The 17,730-nt window shown below is 37.5% G+C and overlaps 1 protein-coding gene across 1 annotated transcript; it reads left to right on the forward strand.

Annotated features, from left to right (window-relative positions):
- The first annotated feature begins 14,667 nt into the window (after nucleotides 1-14,667).
- On the forward strand, nucleotides 14,668-16,212 carry LOC139159592 (tigger transposable element-derived protein 1-like). The gene has a single exon (XM_070736896.1). It carries the CDS (start codon nucleotides 14,668-14,670, stop codon nucleotides 16,210-16,212), a length of 1,545 nt encoding a protein of 514 aa, XP_070592997.1.
- Nucleotides 16,213-17,730: the final 1,518 nt, after the last annotated feature.

Genomic DNA, 17,730 nt, shown 5'->3' on the forward strand with positions numbered 1-17,730 from the left:
TTATCTATTTATCTATTTATCTATTTATTTATCTATTTATCTATTTATCTATTTATCTATTTATCTATTTATCTATTTATCTATCTATTTATTTATTTATTTATTTATTTATTTATTTATTTATTTATTTATTAGATTTTTATGCCGCCCCTCTCCGAAGACTCGGGGCGGCTAACAACAATAAAAAAGACAATGTAAACAAATCTAATATTAAAAATAATCTTAAAAACCCCAATTTAAAGAACCAGTCATACATACAAGCATACCATGTATAAATTCTATAAGCCTAGGGGGGAAGGGAAAATTTCAATTCCCCCATGCCTGACGACAGAGGTGGGTTTTAAGGAGCTTGCGAAAGGCGAGGAGGGTGGGGGCAGTTCTAATCTCCAGGGGGAGTTGGTTCCAGAGAGTCGGGGCCACCACAGAGAAGGCTCTTCCCCTGGGTCCCGCCAGATGACATTGTTTAGTCGACAGGACCCGGAGAAGGCCAACTCTGTAGGACCTAACTGGTCGCTGAGATTCGTGTGGCAGAAGGTGATCCTGGAGATATTCTGGTCCGATGCCATGAAGGTCATAACCAACACTTTGAATTGTGACCGGAAACCGATCAGCAACCAATGCAGACTGCGGAGTGTTGGAGTAACATGGGTATGTTTAGGAAAGCCCATGATAGCTCTCGCAGCTGCATTCTGCATGATCTGAAGTTTCTGAACACTTTTCAACACTTTATGACATTTCCAAGCAAAGTCTATAAGGTAACGGTAAAGGTTCTGCCACACATCTGTGCTGGTCATTCCCAGTTCTAGGGGCAGTGCTCATTTCCATTTATAAGCAAGTGCTCTCCAAAGATATCTCCGTGGTCATGTGGCAGGCATGACTGAACACTAAAGGTGCATATAGCACTATTAACTTCCCATCAAAGTGGTTCCTATTTTTCTACTTGCATTTTTTATGTACTTTCGAACTGCTAGTTGGCAGAAGCTGGGGCAAGTAACGGGAGCTCACCCCATTACATGGTGCTAAAAATTTGAACTTGTGAACTGCCGACCTTCTGATTGACAAGCTCAGCATGTTAGCCACAGAGCCACCACGTCCCAATTCAAAATCTATAGAGCTGTTCCATTCCATTGATATTAGCAAGTGTGTAATCACTATAGCCAGGGGATTATATACTGAATGAATGAAATATTCTCATTGAATACATTATTCTGTACAAAGTTGAATGTGCCCAACAGCAGGTGAAATCGTTTGTCAATCAGTGTTGCTTCCTAAGTAGACAGTTTGATTTCACAGAAGTTTGATTTACTTGGAGTTATATTGTATTGTCTAAGTGTTCCCTTTATTTTTTTTGAGCAGTGTATGTTCACTTTCAATCCTTTCATCCATTTCCACCAGTATGATAAACAAAAATGCACTTATGCTACACAAAGATGCAACATGTAAAGAAAACAATAAAGAAGAGAGTGATGAAAACGTAGACAAAAATCCTGGATAAAATCTTGGTAGAAATATCAAGGTAACTTTAATCTAAAAGGGTAACACTTGGGAGCACAGCAATGCTATTTATGCCATTTAAAAATCTACCCATTTCCATTGAATGGTTTACGATATCCCACAAGCAACAAGAAATAATGTATCGTGAACATCCCACAATATATAATACAAACTGATTTTAGCTCAGTTCCCTTACAGAAAGTCACACTTTTAGAAATTCAGTACCACTGCCAAGAAAAGGGTGCACATTTATGGAATAAAAGGATTTCCTAAAAGTTTTTGTCATGAGGTAATTAGCAATGGGTTTTTGTTGTTGTTTTTGTTGTTATTGTTTTTGTTCCTTTGCACCAGTATTTGTCTCACATTGGTCTAGCACATGGCAACTTCAAATATCAACCAGCAAATGTTCTACTCTCCACAACGGCAAAAAGAATCCGAACCTCATATATAAACTGAATAAATAAAATCTCACAGCCAATCCCCAATCAGTAAAAGACCTTGTAACACTAATATCAAATGATCTAAGTGCCAAAGCCCACTGCAACAATATCGCCAAAAAGGCTTCTAGAGTTGTTAACCTGATCCTACGCAGCTTCTGCTCAGGCAATCTCACGCTACTCACCAGAGCCTACAAAACTTTTGCCAGACCCACCCTTGAATACAGTTCATCTGTCTGGAACCCATACCATATCTCGGACATCAACACCCTTGAAAATGTCCAAAGATACTTCACCAGAAGAGCCCTTCACTCCTCCACTCGAAACAGAATACCCTACGAAAGCAGACTATCAATCCTAGGTCTAGAAAGCTTAGAACTACGTCACCTAAAACACGATCTAAGTATTGCCCACAAGATCATGTGCTGCAAAGTTCTACCTGTCAATGACTACTTCAGCTTCAATCGCAACAACACAAGAGCACGCAACAGATTCAAACTTAATATTAACCGCTCCAAACTTGACTGTAAAAAATATGACTTCAGCAACCGAGTTGTCGAAGCGTGGAACTCATTACCTGACTCAGTAGTGTCAACCCCTAACCCCCAACATTTTTCCCTTAGACTATCCACGATTGACCTCTCCAGGTTCCTTAGAGGTCAGTAAGGGGCGTGCATAAGTACACCAGTGTGCCTTCCGTCCCCTGTCCAATTGTCTCTCCTTATCTCATTTATCTTTTCTTCCTTTCAAATATGTTCACCTATACTTTTATATCTTTTCTTCTATTCTTTTCTTTACTTATATTATTGCATATCTTTCTCTTCAATGTGTATTATGTATTGGACAAAATAAATAAATAAATAAGTATTGACTTGGTGATTGCCTGGATAAGTCCCTGCATTTTCTTGAATTGAGAAGTGGTTTCCCTTGTCTGCTTGCTAGGATTGAAACAAAGTGATTGGCGTAAGATGGCTTTGTGTCTCAGAAGGTACTAGAATTCACAGTCTCTTGGTTTCTGGCCTGATGTTTTAACTACTACATGAAACTAATGCTCTATTAATTATAAACCACTTGCCACCCAAAATCATATGACATAACTCCAAATTTTTCAGTTTGCATACATATCCAAGAGCCAGAAACCTGTACTAAGAAGTCGTTGTTCACTATCTATTTATTTTATTAATGTTTGACAACATGATCATAACTATGAAAATAACAGCAGGAGGCATACTAACAGCCAGCCAATTTTGGCTGGGGTCAGAAATTAAGAAAAGACAGGCCCGACTAGTGCTTGGATGTGAATGTGCCACAGTTTCCAGAAGATAGGGAAAAATAAGAGGCAAACCATTTCTACCAAGTGATATGTTCCTGATGTTTGGGGGAATTGATCTAAGTTCAAAGGAAACTTTACCTTCATTAGCACTGAAGAGATGCTACTTTCACTGTTACTCATCTCTTGAACAGAAATATAGACTGCACTCATTCTATTTCTTAATCTTCTAGTAATCTGCTTTATTGCCTTCATTAAATTAGTATTTACCTGACCTTACACAGAGGTAAATCTATATAATGCTTAATTGATACATTCCAAATCCATTCATTCACCAACCAAGAAAGCAATAAAACTGTGGCCAAGGTGAAATACCAACAAGTATTTTGCAAGAATGTTACAAAATTACTTTTTATTTAATTAACTGGCTCCACAAATATTAGATTTTACATTCTAGCTAAATGAGATCTTCGGCTCAATACATTGCACAACTGAAATTAACCATCAGTAAAAAGATACAAATTATATACCTCATTGCATAACATGGAGCAAAGCACATTTAAGTTTTTTCCTATTAAGAAAACAGTAGCATTTGCAATTCCAAAATGTTTAAAGGTAATTTGCATACTTACTCTATTTACATGTTTATCCCTTTTAAAGTCAAAAAGAAAGTGGTCCCAAATCTTTATTTTTCATAGATTTTACTAGAGGTCAAATTCTGCAAACTTTTTAAAATTTGTGCTATCCAAACACACTAATTTCTACACCTTTAAATCAAATTTGAAAAGAAATTGTCATTATCATATTTATTCCATACTAACCTCATTGATACAGTGAATTTGTTTTCTTTGTCAAAAAAGAAATTGTAGTAATACAAATTGTGCAAAGTGCTTTTCTATCAAGTGAACTTGCCTTCATTATGTAATATGCTAGCAATGATGTATGCTACATCTGCATTGATGTAGCAGATGCCAATTATTCTTTTTAAAATAACAGCAGTTGCATTTTGGATCAATTGTTGTTTCTAAATTTCTCAAAGGTGGAATGTCAATTAAAGGAGTGGAAGTGAGAACTGGCGGTTAGAGAAAGTTCCTTCTGTTGAACCCAGGGGAAACAGTCTTGCCTGCCTGCCTGCCTGCCTGCCTGCCTGCCTGCCTGCCTGCCTGCCTGCCTGCCTGCCTGCCTGCTTGATTGCTTGCTTTTCTATTCCATCTCACTGTAAAGTTACTGTAGGCAGCTTATAAAAGATAGCACTGAAAACAGTCTAAACAGAAGTAAGACTAGAACAATAAAATAAACAATGAAAAAGAAGATAATGAAATTTAACTACATGATTATCCAAAAAAGGAAAGGTGGATGAGTAGAGAGTAAAGAACAAGGATGTGCAGGTGGAATCTGCCATCAATCCAGTAACTACCTGTAGCATTACCAGTGGTAAATGAAACTGAAAGAAATGAGGCATGACCAGAGACCAGGTATAAAATTCAGCAGGTTCTGACCAGTTCTGGAGAACCAATAGCGGAACTTTTAAGTAGTTCAAAGAACTAGTAAATACCACCTCTGACTGGCCCACCCCCATTTATTCTCCCAAATCCCAGCTGATTGGGAGGAAATGGGGATTTTGCAGTAATCTTCTCCTGGAGTAGGGTGTGGATAAAAATTTTGCAATATCCCCCCAGGAGTGGGGAGGGAATGGGGATTTTGCAGTATCCTTCCCCTGCCATGCCCATCAAGTCATGCCCACAGAACCAGTAGGGAAAATTTTTGAATTTGACTCCTGCCAGTGACAATAGCTATAATGGATATAGCTATCCATTGTCTCTCTTTCCGTCCTTTGTCATTCTTTTGTTCTTTCAGAGATCGACTTCCCCTTCCCTGGTTCTTCTCACACATCAGGATGCTGCTATACAAGAGATAAATTCTGCTTTTGAAATTAGGCTAAAAGACACAGGTATATCATTTCTGCTGTATGACATGCCTGACTGATAACAAATAACCTTTTTCAAATAGCAGAGTACAGATAGCTCTCAATTTATAAACATAATTTAACCTGACATTATGGTTATAAGTCATTGCAGTTGTTAAGCGAACATGGCATTCTTTAAGCAAATACCATGGTTGTTAAGTGAGTCTACATTTCCAGAAAAATAAGGTCACAAATTGTAATCATGTGATTGAAAGACACTAAATGGCCATAAAGATGAGCTCATCCAAAATGTGATTATGTAAGTGTTTGTGCATGTATATTTCCATTATATTTTGCAAATACGACATAAGAAGTTCTGGGAATTACTTGTGCCCCACCATAACTTACATGATAGCTAAGTGACCAATTTGTTAGTACCTGTAGTTCTAAATAGCCTCTCCTCCCAACAGTCTTTACTGATCATATCTTGTCTCAAGGAAGGTGCTGCAAAATGTGTGGTTACCTAGCTATGCATTTAATACCAAAAACATATCAGAAATAATGAGGTTAACCTTAAAGGTTTGTTGAACTGCAGATCAGTTACAGAGTTAATACATGTTTCCTATGATGATGTCATTACAATGAAGACTGATTTCCAACTCTTTCTAACTCTAGCCTTGCCAAGAAAGTTTGGGGTGAGTGAGGAGATTATATTCATAGTCTCTCTAGATTCCCCAAGATATACATCTTAAAATCACATTATTTTGGTTCCTGCTGATTTTGAAAGTGTGGTATCAGATTTACAACAGTCTTTAAAGTTTTCAATAGTGTGAGAGGGACTTCCATAACTGGAACTACTTCTCTGAAGAAAAAAAAATCTTGCTTTGAATTGCCAATGGTCCTAGAATGTCTTCCCAGACACAGGAGCATTGTTATGTGATCTGAAAATCTCAGGCAAAAGCTAAACAAGCTATGTATATAGTAAACGCCATTAAAAATCAATGAAAATTAAATATGTAAAACTGAATGCAGGATTAACTCAATAACAAATATATAAGTAGCCACAACAAAGAACATCACAATAGCTTTTCAATTACACTGCTAATGTTGAATTAACCTATTTTGCCATATGGGTGATATCATTTTCCATTTGCTATTTTTCTCTAAAACTACAGGCACATAATTAAACAGTCTACATCTGTTCTGTCGGGCTCTCTGGTAGAATCCTCCCAAAAATTCACAGGTACAAATTTCAGACACACACACACACACGTTTGAAAATTCAAAACAATGTTCTTTATAATGAAAATTCACTTAAACCAAGCCCTCTTTTGTTATAGCAAAGAGCACTCATCTCCAAACAAACTGGTAATTTATACAAGTCCCTTATCAGTCCTGTGATACTTAGCTTACAGCTGTGAGGCAATTCAAAGTCCCTCTTTCACAAAGTGAAACACACTTTGCTCTGGCCTAGTTTCAAAGCAGGGAAAAATCAGCACACAAAAAGTCAAAGTCAGTAACGCGGTCATGAAACACAACGATCAGATAATCCTCCACAATGGCCAAACCCACAGGCTGCTCTTTATAGCAGCCTCACTAATTACCACAGCCCCACCCAACCACAGGTGGCCTCATTTTCTTTGATAATAATCTCTCAGTTGTTGCCTATGCATCGCTCTCCTCATGCGTGGCTGTATCATTAACTCTTGTTCTGAATCCAAGGAGGAGCTAGATAATTGATCTCCTTCTGAGCTGTCTGCCCCACTCTCCTCCTCCCTGTCACTCATGTCTTCTCGGTCAGAGGAGCCTTCATCAGCAGATTCCACGGGGGCAAAACAGGCCTGCAGCATGTGGATGTCTCCCCCACATCCACAGTCCTTGGGGCAGGAGCAGGGCCAGAACTAACCATAACAACATGGAGATAAAAAGTTGATAATTGCATGATTAAAAAGGAAACATGCTGACTGCTCTCCTAAATTAACTGATGTTTGAAAAACCAATGTGCAACCACTTGATACCATTCACCATAGCTTGTATATAAAATAGGTATTGGGTTTTTTTCCTTTGTGTAGTTTAAATTGTCTTTACAAATGAACTCCAGATATAATTTTACATACATATTGAGCATTTTTTAACATTATCCTATTTTCACCACACGTGCTGTAAACTGTGTTTACAGCTGTCCATATGAAAAAAATTATCTCTGCTTTAACAAAAAAAATATGTATATCGAGTGATCCTTTGAAACATTCATTTATAGAACTGAGCAAAAGCAAAGTAATACCCACATGCTAATCATTTGCAAATCCATATACTCATTAAACCTAAATTGTAAAATATTTATGATTTTACATATTGTCAATGCAGAAAATAAATCAAGTAACCAGCATGTGGTGTAATTGTGACCAAAACAATTAAAATATTCAATATTACAAAAAAATGCACTTATCAATTGTAATACATTATGTTTTCTGTCTCATTTCAAAAGGTATTATGGAAATAATTTTGGAACTTAGCCAAATGCTCAGTTGAGGATTTTTAACATTTTCTGAATAGACAAGTTTAATAGCTTTCAACTATATAGAGCTCTGCTCTTATCAGTGAGCAGCAGGGAAATGATTAATACACTTTAGTAAACTTAGATTTTTTTTTCCTTGGGGGGGATGGGGAGAGAGAAATTATCACTGTGAGTTGAAATATTTAATTATATAGAAGCATAGAAAAGAAGAACATCACAACCATAGATTACGGTACATGGTCTATAACAGCAGATGGTAGGTGTCTGGCAATTTAAAGAGAGAGAAATACAGTACAAAATATTCAGAGTATATTTTTAGTTATTTAAATGTGTGGAAAAGTTAATGAATTTCCTTCCAAAATTTGAATGAGGATGGATGGGCTGCTGGAGTGATATTTCAATATGCAACCTGCACATTTAAAATCCTATTATTCTTATTTTTGCTTTATGAAGCTTTTTTTCCTTGAAGATAACACAGTGCTATCCCTTTGCTTTAAATACAGCCAGACTCCTACATTTTTGATACTTTCAAATTCATACTGTGGAGTGTTCTGAAGATATTATGAATGTCACACATTGTTCCTATGTTCCACCCCACCCCATTATTACTACAAAGAATTACTATTATCAGTCACAAAAGGGTTTTTTCTCCTTGTAACTGAAGCTCTCTCAAGGTACAATTCTCTATAGACAGGCACTTCTGACTGACAGGCTCTTATTCTATTCATTTAGAGGCAGTCAAATTAGCATATTCACCTGGTTGGTAAGAAAATAACAATGGCTAATCACAGCTGATAAGAAAAAGTCAGTAAACCTGACTGTGGTGAATTTTATTAGGGATTGTGCAGAGAAGGTAAAAGTATCTTGTTTACAAGAACAGACCATATTCATTGAATTGCATATGAAGTTTCTTTAGATACATCAAAACATATCTTACACTTCGCTAAATTAGCATGAAAGAATTTATAGTAAGAGGAGAAAGAAAATAGAACTATTATCACTTGAGTACTGCTACTACCTACTTCCAAGAATGCAAGTAAAAAGGGTTCTCTATGGCCTTAGTTAATCTTACGTACAATACTGTAATTGTAATGTGATCATTGTCATAGAACTTTACTGCAGCTTTTGACCTCACCACTTGAAATTGTTCTATCTTAAAAGTTACCTCCATTTTCATGAAGACTCTCCGTTAAATCTCTTCCATTGAATTTCCTCCAATATTAGCAGAATCCTCTGACTCCACAGGAAATGGAGCCCTAGGAAGTGTTGCTAATTGCCCACTATGTGCTGATATAGCATTACATTGAGGCACTGTGGCAAATCGACAAAGGTGCCAGATAATGTTTAGGGTCCCTATTAGGCCAAAGCTCTATGAAGGGAATATTAAAGGAAGATTTTAGCTAGATCCACAATTGATAGAAACAGCAAATGCTGGTCTTTAAATTCATTCTCAATAGTTCACTGAAGCTGGAGCTATAAAAATAGAAAACATGGTTTTCAATGTTTACTGACCACATACATTTTTTATATAGCTGTGAAATTCTGAACTTTATAGGATGATTATTATCATACTTAATAAAAAGAACAGTGACCTTTACAAGCAGACTGAATGAACATCTATGCATTATAGAAATGCTTATGAAGTCAAGATTATTATAAACAAGCTAAAGCAATAAAATCAAGCTATAACTCTGAATATAAATTAACTTGACTCATCTATAGATTAAGTCATCACCAGACATATTTCTAGAATATTTACATTGAAAGAAATACTTTTATATTTGCAACAAAATAATTATGAATACACATACTGTATTTCCATATGATGTAGGTATTTTGTTCTATGTCCTCCTCCCTAGGTGTACCAAATCCACCATACCAGGAAGACTAACACAAACACTGCATGGATAGCAATAGCAATAGAATTTAGACGTATATATCAAAGTGCTTTACAGCCCTCTCTGAATGATTTACAGAGTCAGTCTATTGCCCACAACAATCTGAGTCCTCATTTTAATGACCTTGGAAGGATGAAAGGTTGAGTCAACCTTGAGCCTGGTGAGATTTGAACTGCCAAATTGCAATCAGTCAGCAGCAAGGATGCTTGTGCTGTACTTCCTGTCCATTATTCTTATATTTCAGTGAATTGGGGAGGTGTCTTCCTGGGTCACTTCAGATGTTATTATATTTTTCAGGACTTTAAAAAATGTTTCAGCTAATGGTTTGGAGATATTTTTACAAAAGTCATCTTCTGTACCCCCTACAATGAACATGCTAATTTTCCTATTTCCATAGGATTTTGCTACCCTTTCATTGTAAAGTACTTCCTTTTTATTTATTTGTAAGCCTGAGCATGTGTATGCCTTCCCTTGAATCAGAGTTAACTCAATAGCCTTTATTCACAGCATTTTCTTGGCAATATTGCCAAGTGTTTTGCTCTTGACTTCTTAGGGCCCAGAGAAATGGACAAATCCCAGTGTGATTTGTCCAAGGCCACCCAGCTGTCTATATGCCTGAGCAGGACTACAACTCACAGTCTCCCTGTTTCTAGCCTGGCGCCTTAGACAATATTTACACCAAATTGGTTCTTCAGTTGTTTATTTAATCATATCAATTGGAGGCTTTTAACCTAAAGATTAAACTTTTTAGCAATTGTAATTAGACAACCATTCACTAAACTGATCATAGCAGAACATTATAAAATCCTTATAAAATTTAATAAAGTGTTGTAAGAATTCACATGCAAATGTATTCATTTTTAATAAAGACAAAGGTATTTATTCAGTGTGCCTTTATTCAATACATTATTGGAAGCTCATGACAGTCTAAAAAAAACCTCCAACCATAAATTAAAACAGGGGAATTCAACCTAAAAGCAAATCAGCCGCATAAAATGTTTCTTACATCCACTTCCCTCTGGAATGCTAAGCATGTGTTCTAGTCCCGCCTTGCCCACAAAGCCAATTAATTGACCTTGGACTAGTCACTTTCTCTGGGCCCTAAGAAGCAGGCAATGGCAAACCGCTTCCAAAAAATCTTGCCAACAAAGCTGCAGGCACTTATCCACAGAGAAACCAAAAATTGGATGCAATTGAATAGAAGAAATAAAGCTAAGAAATGGAGTTATCGTAGAAAATTTCTGTGCCCAAATATCTTCCCTGCAAACATCTCAAGAAAATCCTGAAGTATCCATGAAAATATAAAAATCAAAAGAGAATTATAAATGGTTTAAAAAGACAGATCAGCAGGAGGAGTACAAAAAAAGTAAACCAGTTTTATAGAATAGTTGCCAAAAAGGCTAAAGGCCGGAAAGCATTGAGGTTAGCAAGAGACCCAGCAAGTACTTGTTTAAAAATGTTCAAAATAAAAGGAAGTAAAAAATAAAGAATGAAACAATATACCAGCTTGTCAGTGAAGAGGGCAACAGGGTATTAGATATCAAAGAGACATCAGAGCTACATAGTTCCTATTCTAGTTCAATCTTCACTAAAAGGAGATGAGTTCCACCAGACATTTTTGGGAACTAATTGAAGGGAAAGATTCTAGCTTTGAGATTGAAAAAAAAATGCAGCCTGAGAATACCTACAGAACTTAAGTGAGTTAAAATACAAAGGGCAAGAATGGCTGCATCCTAAAATAATTTGACTGAATTAATTATTCATGAGAAATCTTGACGAACAAGCCAAGTACTGGGTGACTAATAACTGCAAGTGTGATCTCCAGCTTCAGCGAGTGAAAAAAGAAGGCTCCAGACTATTTGGACTGGCTAATCCTGGGAATATATATATATATATTTAATGATGTTGTGATGTAAAAAATATTGTGCACTCTAGATGATTTGCAATAAAAGAAACACTCCAAAAATACTAAGAAAAATAAATGCAAATTGACTCAAAAAGGCAGTCCCTAATCACTACTAGTAGCCACATTCTCAATTATACAGAATAGTCTTAAAAATCTTGTGAAAGGCTAGTGTGTGGTAAGTTCCTCTAAACTCCAGAGGGTAAGCTGTTCCATAACATGGTAACTTTTAAGAATAACTTTTTCTTGGCCATCTTTTTCAACAGTGAGATGGAGGATTTCAGAATGCCTCCTGACCAAACGTGGGTTCTGGCTTACCTCGCTGCCTTTCGCTGCTTGATCACCATGCGGGTGTGCCCAATTGTACAGAACTCATTGCTGGACTCAGTTGTGTCAACCCCTAACCCCCAACATTTCTCCCTTAGACTCTCCACGATTGACCTCTCTAGGTTCCTAAGAGGCCAGTAAAAGGTGTACATAAGTGCACTGGTGTGCCTTTCATCACCTGTCCAATTGTCTTTCCTTTCTCTCACTTATCATATATATTTTCTTTCTTTCATATCTCCTCTCCTCTAAGTTCACTTTACCCCTATATATATTACTACATGTCTATTTTTCTTTCTATGTATTTGTGTATTGGACAAATAAATAAATAAAATAAATAAAGAATGCGGGCATGCTTTGCTTGTGGGTGAGCGCATACGCAGTGCTAAAAAACCAGATTCGGCACATGCACAGAACCTATTGAAGGAGAGAGTCCTAAAGGCAAATTTTAGAACAGATGGTAAAAAAAACCCCACATTTATATGCATCTTAAAAACAATGCAATGTTTTTTTCATTAATCTTAATTAATTTTTGAAACGTAAGTGACATTCTTAAAAGATTATATAGGTATGATGTGATTAAAATATATCATGATTTTAGCAAAGCATTTAAGAAAATAGATTGAGGTCTCCAAAGAAGGAGAATTTCAGCCAGTTTTTACCATTATGGAAAAATAACATATTACTTTATATTTACTGATGGGCGAACCCAATGGTGTTAGGGTTCGGCAAGTTCGGACGAACTTTACGCAAAATTCGGCCATACCCGAACCGAACCCGAACTCAAACCCGAATGGGGAATCCCTCCCATGAAGAAATTCCAGGGGCGGAGCTTTGATGTTACTGGCAGGTTGCTAAGGACCCCAAGGTGATCACTTCCTGCAAGCAAAGGGCGGTCCTTTCATGTAAAAATAAACATATTTATTTTGATGTGAAAGGACCACCCTTTGCTTGCAGCGCTGCTGCAGTATCCTTTTTCATAAAAATAACAATGTTTATTTTTATGTGAAGAGCTCTCTTTGAAGGAGCTGGGGAATCCCTCCCACGAAGAAATTCTGGGGGCGGAGCTTTGACATCATCGGCATGTTGCTGAGGACGCCAAGATGATCACTTCCTGGATTCCATGGAATACAGTAAGTTATCACCTTGGCGTCCTCAGCAACCTGCCGGTGACATCAAAGCTCTGAACGCTGAACACGACCCCGAAGTTTGCCCGAAGTTTGAAACAATTTCGGGTTCGTGTTCGGCATACCGAACACCGCAAAATTCAGTACGGACCCGAATTGTGCAGGTTCGGTTTGCCCATCACTATTTATAATTGAATTTCAGCAAAATAATCAGGAAGACTCTATGGGTGATAAAAAAAAAGGGACTCGTGAGTTATATGGAATTTAAAATTACAGATTGATATTTTATCTTAAAAGAATTTGACAGGTTAGAATTCAATGTAGCTCCATATAATACATTGTCTTTGGTCTAAATGAATAGGCTACAGTATTTTTCCAAGTCTCCTTTGGTTTTCCCAAAGACTGTGTGGTTGTTGTCTTAAAAAATATATATTTCCCATCCAATCCATACAATTTCTTCACAATCAAAAAAGCAGTTTGTGAATTTAAAGGACTAATTGTATCATAAAAGGATTGTTTCATCAGTTATGAAGCTATGAAGATAGAAATGTCAACAGTAGTAGCAGAGTTCCCCAGAAAGTTAGATACAAGCATTATTAAGAAAATGTCAGTTCTTCATAAGCATATGTTATATCTAAAGAGGAAATTATACCATATTTTTTAAAAATTAAAAGAGATACAGTGGAGTTTCAATCCACTTTTGTTACCTTTCTTTTTTGCTTAAATGTGAAACAGTAAAATGTATCATGCATATCCTTCTACAGTAACTTAGAATAAGTATGAATGATCCTATTGAAGATAAAATAATCTGAAAATTCCTTTCAGACTACTCTTGTGTAGATGTAACACACATCATTATCTTTCTTATGCTACCTGTTTTATCTATATCTTCATTGTACTTTTACACTTTCCAGGTTGTGAAGATGATCACAGTATCCCGAGGACTTTTATAACAAAAGGAGTCTTCTGACTATGAAAAAAATAGCTGCTGAAATCTGGAAGACTCCTGTCTGAAAATAACAAATTACCAGGCTGCATCCAAGTTCTCCATAAGGCAATCCAAAATCCTACATTAGCAGTTCATAACTATTTTTGGAAAATTGCTAACTATAGTGTAATTCCCACGTAGCCAAGCTTTAAAAAGGCTCACCCAATATTAGTAACAACCTCACTAACTGAAACAGGCAACAAAAATATCTATATTCATAATCTTGCACAATCCTTTTTTTCAAGAAGTTATTTCATAGACAGTCGTAGGAAAATATTTCCTTGACCCTATGCCATGATTGATTTAAGACTTTCTACTATTTGATACAAAAAAGAAACATATCCGTCTCCCTTTCTCAAGCAACTTGAAAAAATATTATTTTACTGAAAGAGTAGTAGATGCTTGGAACACACTTCCAGCAGATGTGGTTGGTAAATCTACAGTAGCTGAATTTAAACATACCTAGGATAAACATATATCCATCCTAAGATAAAATACAGGAAATAGTATAACGGCAGACTAGATGGTCCATGAGGTCTTTTTCTGCCGTCAATCTTCTATGTTTCTATGTTTCTTTATCAACTTCCTTAGTACAGTAGTACCTCGACATACGAGCTGCTACACATGCGAGTATTCCAAGATACGAGCCGTGACGAGAGCAAAATTTCTGTTCAACACCCGAGCTCAAATTCGGGATACGAGCCGAACTTCCGCTCTAGTTGGCTTCCGGTTTTCTCGGCGTGAAAAAATGTATCGTCTCGGTGGTGTCGGTGTTTAGAGCGAGTATAGACTTTTGTGCATCATGGCTCCCAAAAAAGTGTCCGGTAGTGCAAAGGCCGCTGAGAAGAAGAAGAAGATGATGATATCCATAGAAGCGAAGCAGGAGATAATTAATTTGCACGATAAAGGGACTCATGTTATTGAACTTGCGAGGATGTTCAAACGCAGTACGTCCGCCATTTGTATGATCCTGAAGCAGAAGGACATCCTTAAAGGTGTTAAAGCAGCAAAAGGTGCGACGATAGTTTCCCAACTTAGGACATCTGTTCATGAAGAGATGGAGAGGTTATTGTTAATTTGGATAAAAGAAAAGGAGCTAGCCGGAGATACAATAACAGAGGCGATCATCAGCGAGAAGGCTCGTGCGATATTCTCCGACCTAAAGAAAAATGAACCATCCTTGTCGGGAGATCCAGATGAGTTCAAGGCAAGTCATGGGTGGTTTGACAAGTTCAGAAAAAGAAGTGGCATTCACTCAGTAGTTAGGCATGGGGAGGCAGCGAGTGCAGACATCAAGGCAGCGGAGGAGTTTGTTATGCGTTTTGCTTGCCTGATTGAAAAAGAAGGCTATGTCTCTCAACAGATATTTAACTGTGATGAGACTGGGCTGTTTTGCAAGAAAATGCCCCGTAGGACTTTCATTACTACCGAGGAAAAGGGCATGCCAGGACATAAGCCCATGAAGGACCGTCTAACCCTTGCATTGTGTGCAAACGCGTCGGGTGACTGTAAAGTAAAGCCACTTCTTGTGTACCATTCTGAGAATCCTTGTGCGTTCAAGACGCACAAAATCCTAAAGGAAAAACTCCATGTCATGTGGTGCTCCAATGCAAGGGCATGGGTAACGAGGCAGTTCTTCGTGGACTGGGTAAATCTTGTTTTTGGTCCTACGGTGAAGAAATGTCTTTTGAGTAATAAACTCCCCCTACATGCCTTACTGCTGCTCGACAATGCTCCAGGCCACTCACCCGGTCTTCAAGAGGACATCCTTCAAGAATTTCAGTTTGTAAATGTTTTCTTTCTCCCACCCAACACGACTTCAATCCTGCAACCAATGGATCAGCAGGTCATAGCTAACTTCAAGAGGCTGTACACGAAGCATCTGTTCCGCCAATATTTCGACGTAACAGAGAACACCAACTTGACACTGCGTGAGTTTTGGAAGGATCATTTTAACATCGTTTCTTGCCTTAGCATCATTGACCTTGCTTGGCAAGAAGTGTCAAGGCGAAACTTGAACTTGGCGTGGAAGAAGTTGTGGCCTGCTGCTGTTGCACCAAGGGACTCTGCTGAGCCCGAGGGCGAGACCGAGGACGTCACCAAGACTGACACCCCGTTGGAGGAGATTGTGTCACTCGGTAAGTGTATGGGTCTGGAGGTAGACGAGGGTGACATCAATGAGCTTGTCGAAGAGCATGAAGAACTGCTCTCTACAGAGGACCTGAAGGCACTCCATGAGATGCAACAGACGGAGATGACCCAAGAGATGAGCAGTAGTGAGGAAGAGGTACAGGAACCACAGGAAGTCATTCCTACCAGTGAAATAAAAACGATGCTAGCGCAGTGAGAGAATGTTGTTGGTTTCATCAAAAAAAAATCACCCAGAGAAAGTAGCCACGAGTCGTTCAGCAGCACTTTTCAATGACACCTCATTGACTCACTTTCGCAACATTTTGAAAAGCAAGCAAAAGCAGATGTCATTGAATAAATTTCTTATGAAAAGAGCTGCTCCAAGTGAAAGTGCAGCCAAAAAGGCAAAAACAGATGATTAGGCTACTGTGTACATATGTAAATGTAAAAGTTTAAGAATGTTTACAAGTTAAGTGTAAGAAAATTTATTATTCATTTAAATGTACATGTACATTTCTTCATTAAAAACATGTCTTTCTGCATAATTTAGACTAACTTTGTGACTTTTTTGAGGGCTGGAACCAATTAGAATTATTTACATTAATTCCTATGGGGAAAAGCCGTTCGAGATACGAGTTGATCGACTTACGAGCCCAGGTCCGGAACGAATTAAACTCGTATGTCGAGGTACTACTGTATATATTATTGATTCTGTGGACTTATAGTTTGGCAACATCTACAGTACATTCTACAGATGCCTTAAAGCCGACTCTAAATCGGAGTCTTCGGAGAGGGGCGGCATACAAATCTAAGTAATAAATAAATAAATAAATAAATAAATCCACAGAGAGTGAAATAATGGCTAGCCAACCCACTTTCTGCCTTCTTCTGCCCATCACTTGCTTTAGCCACACTCACCAGTCTTGAAATTGTCCACCCATTGATTACTTGGCAGAATTGTTATCACCAGCAAAAGAATATGAAACTCGCTGTTGCTTGAAGAAAAATGAGTTTCTCAGGCGTTCTTGAACTTGACACATTCTAATGCTTCTAAAGTAGCTCTTATAAGTTTAAAGTTACCTTTGATCTTAATTAAGGGCTGCTCATGGAAACATGGTTTCATGAAATCAAACATAGGTTGTCTGATACGGTGTGCTTGTATGCGCTGGGGGAAGAATCTCTAGAAAAGGATTTGCTTTCTAATAGTCACTGCATATTTTTCAGCCTGCTGGTTTTCATTTTCATGCTCTAGCTATTGTTCCTTTCTCTGAAAATCCTTCTGGAATTCTTCCTTTAAAAAATATTACAGTGCAGGGTTGAAGGATTTTTTTTCCCCCATCCCACTTGTATACTGCCAGGGGACTCTTTTTGAAGACCTCACTTTTACTATCAAGAGCAAAGGAGGCAGACCTGGTGGCCTTGTGGGATTTAATTAGAGTTCACCAAGTTAGACTCTCCAGGCTCTCAAAGCCCTCATTTAAATAGAAGTTCACTCACATTTCAACTGTTCCTTAGGTCCTTATTAAAATTTCAAGTTATTAAAGAGAGCATTCTGAGATTTGCACTACATATAAAATAAACCTGAGATGTGCAGAGAGTGAAATACCCTTTTATGTGGATATTAAAAATCTGCCAATACCAGGTGAGATAACTAGATCACAAATTACAGCCTTGCTGAATATAGGTATAATCAAGCAGTCACTAAACAACAAAAGTGTTGTAACTACACCTGATC

Source organism: Erythrolamprus reginae, chromosome 2 (genome assembly GCF_031021105.1).
Source record: "Erythrolamprus reginae isolate rEryReg1 chromosome 2, rEryReg1.hap1, whole genome shotgun sequence".
NCBI classification, from domain to species: Eukaryota; Metazoa; Chordata; class Lepidosauria; order Squamata; family Dipsadidae; genus Erythrolamprus; species Erythrolamprus reginae.

Bases quoted from the DNA above. Each gene is read 5' to 3' on its own strand.
- LOC139159592 (XM_070736896.1), top strand. From the start codon at position 14,668: ATGGCTCCCAAAAAAGTGTCCGGTAGTGCAAAGGCCGCTGAGAAGAAG.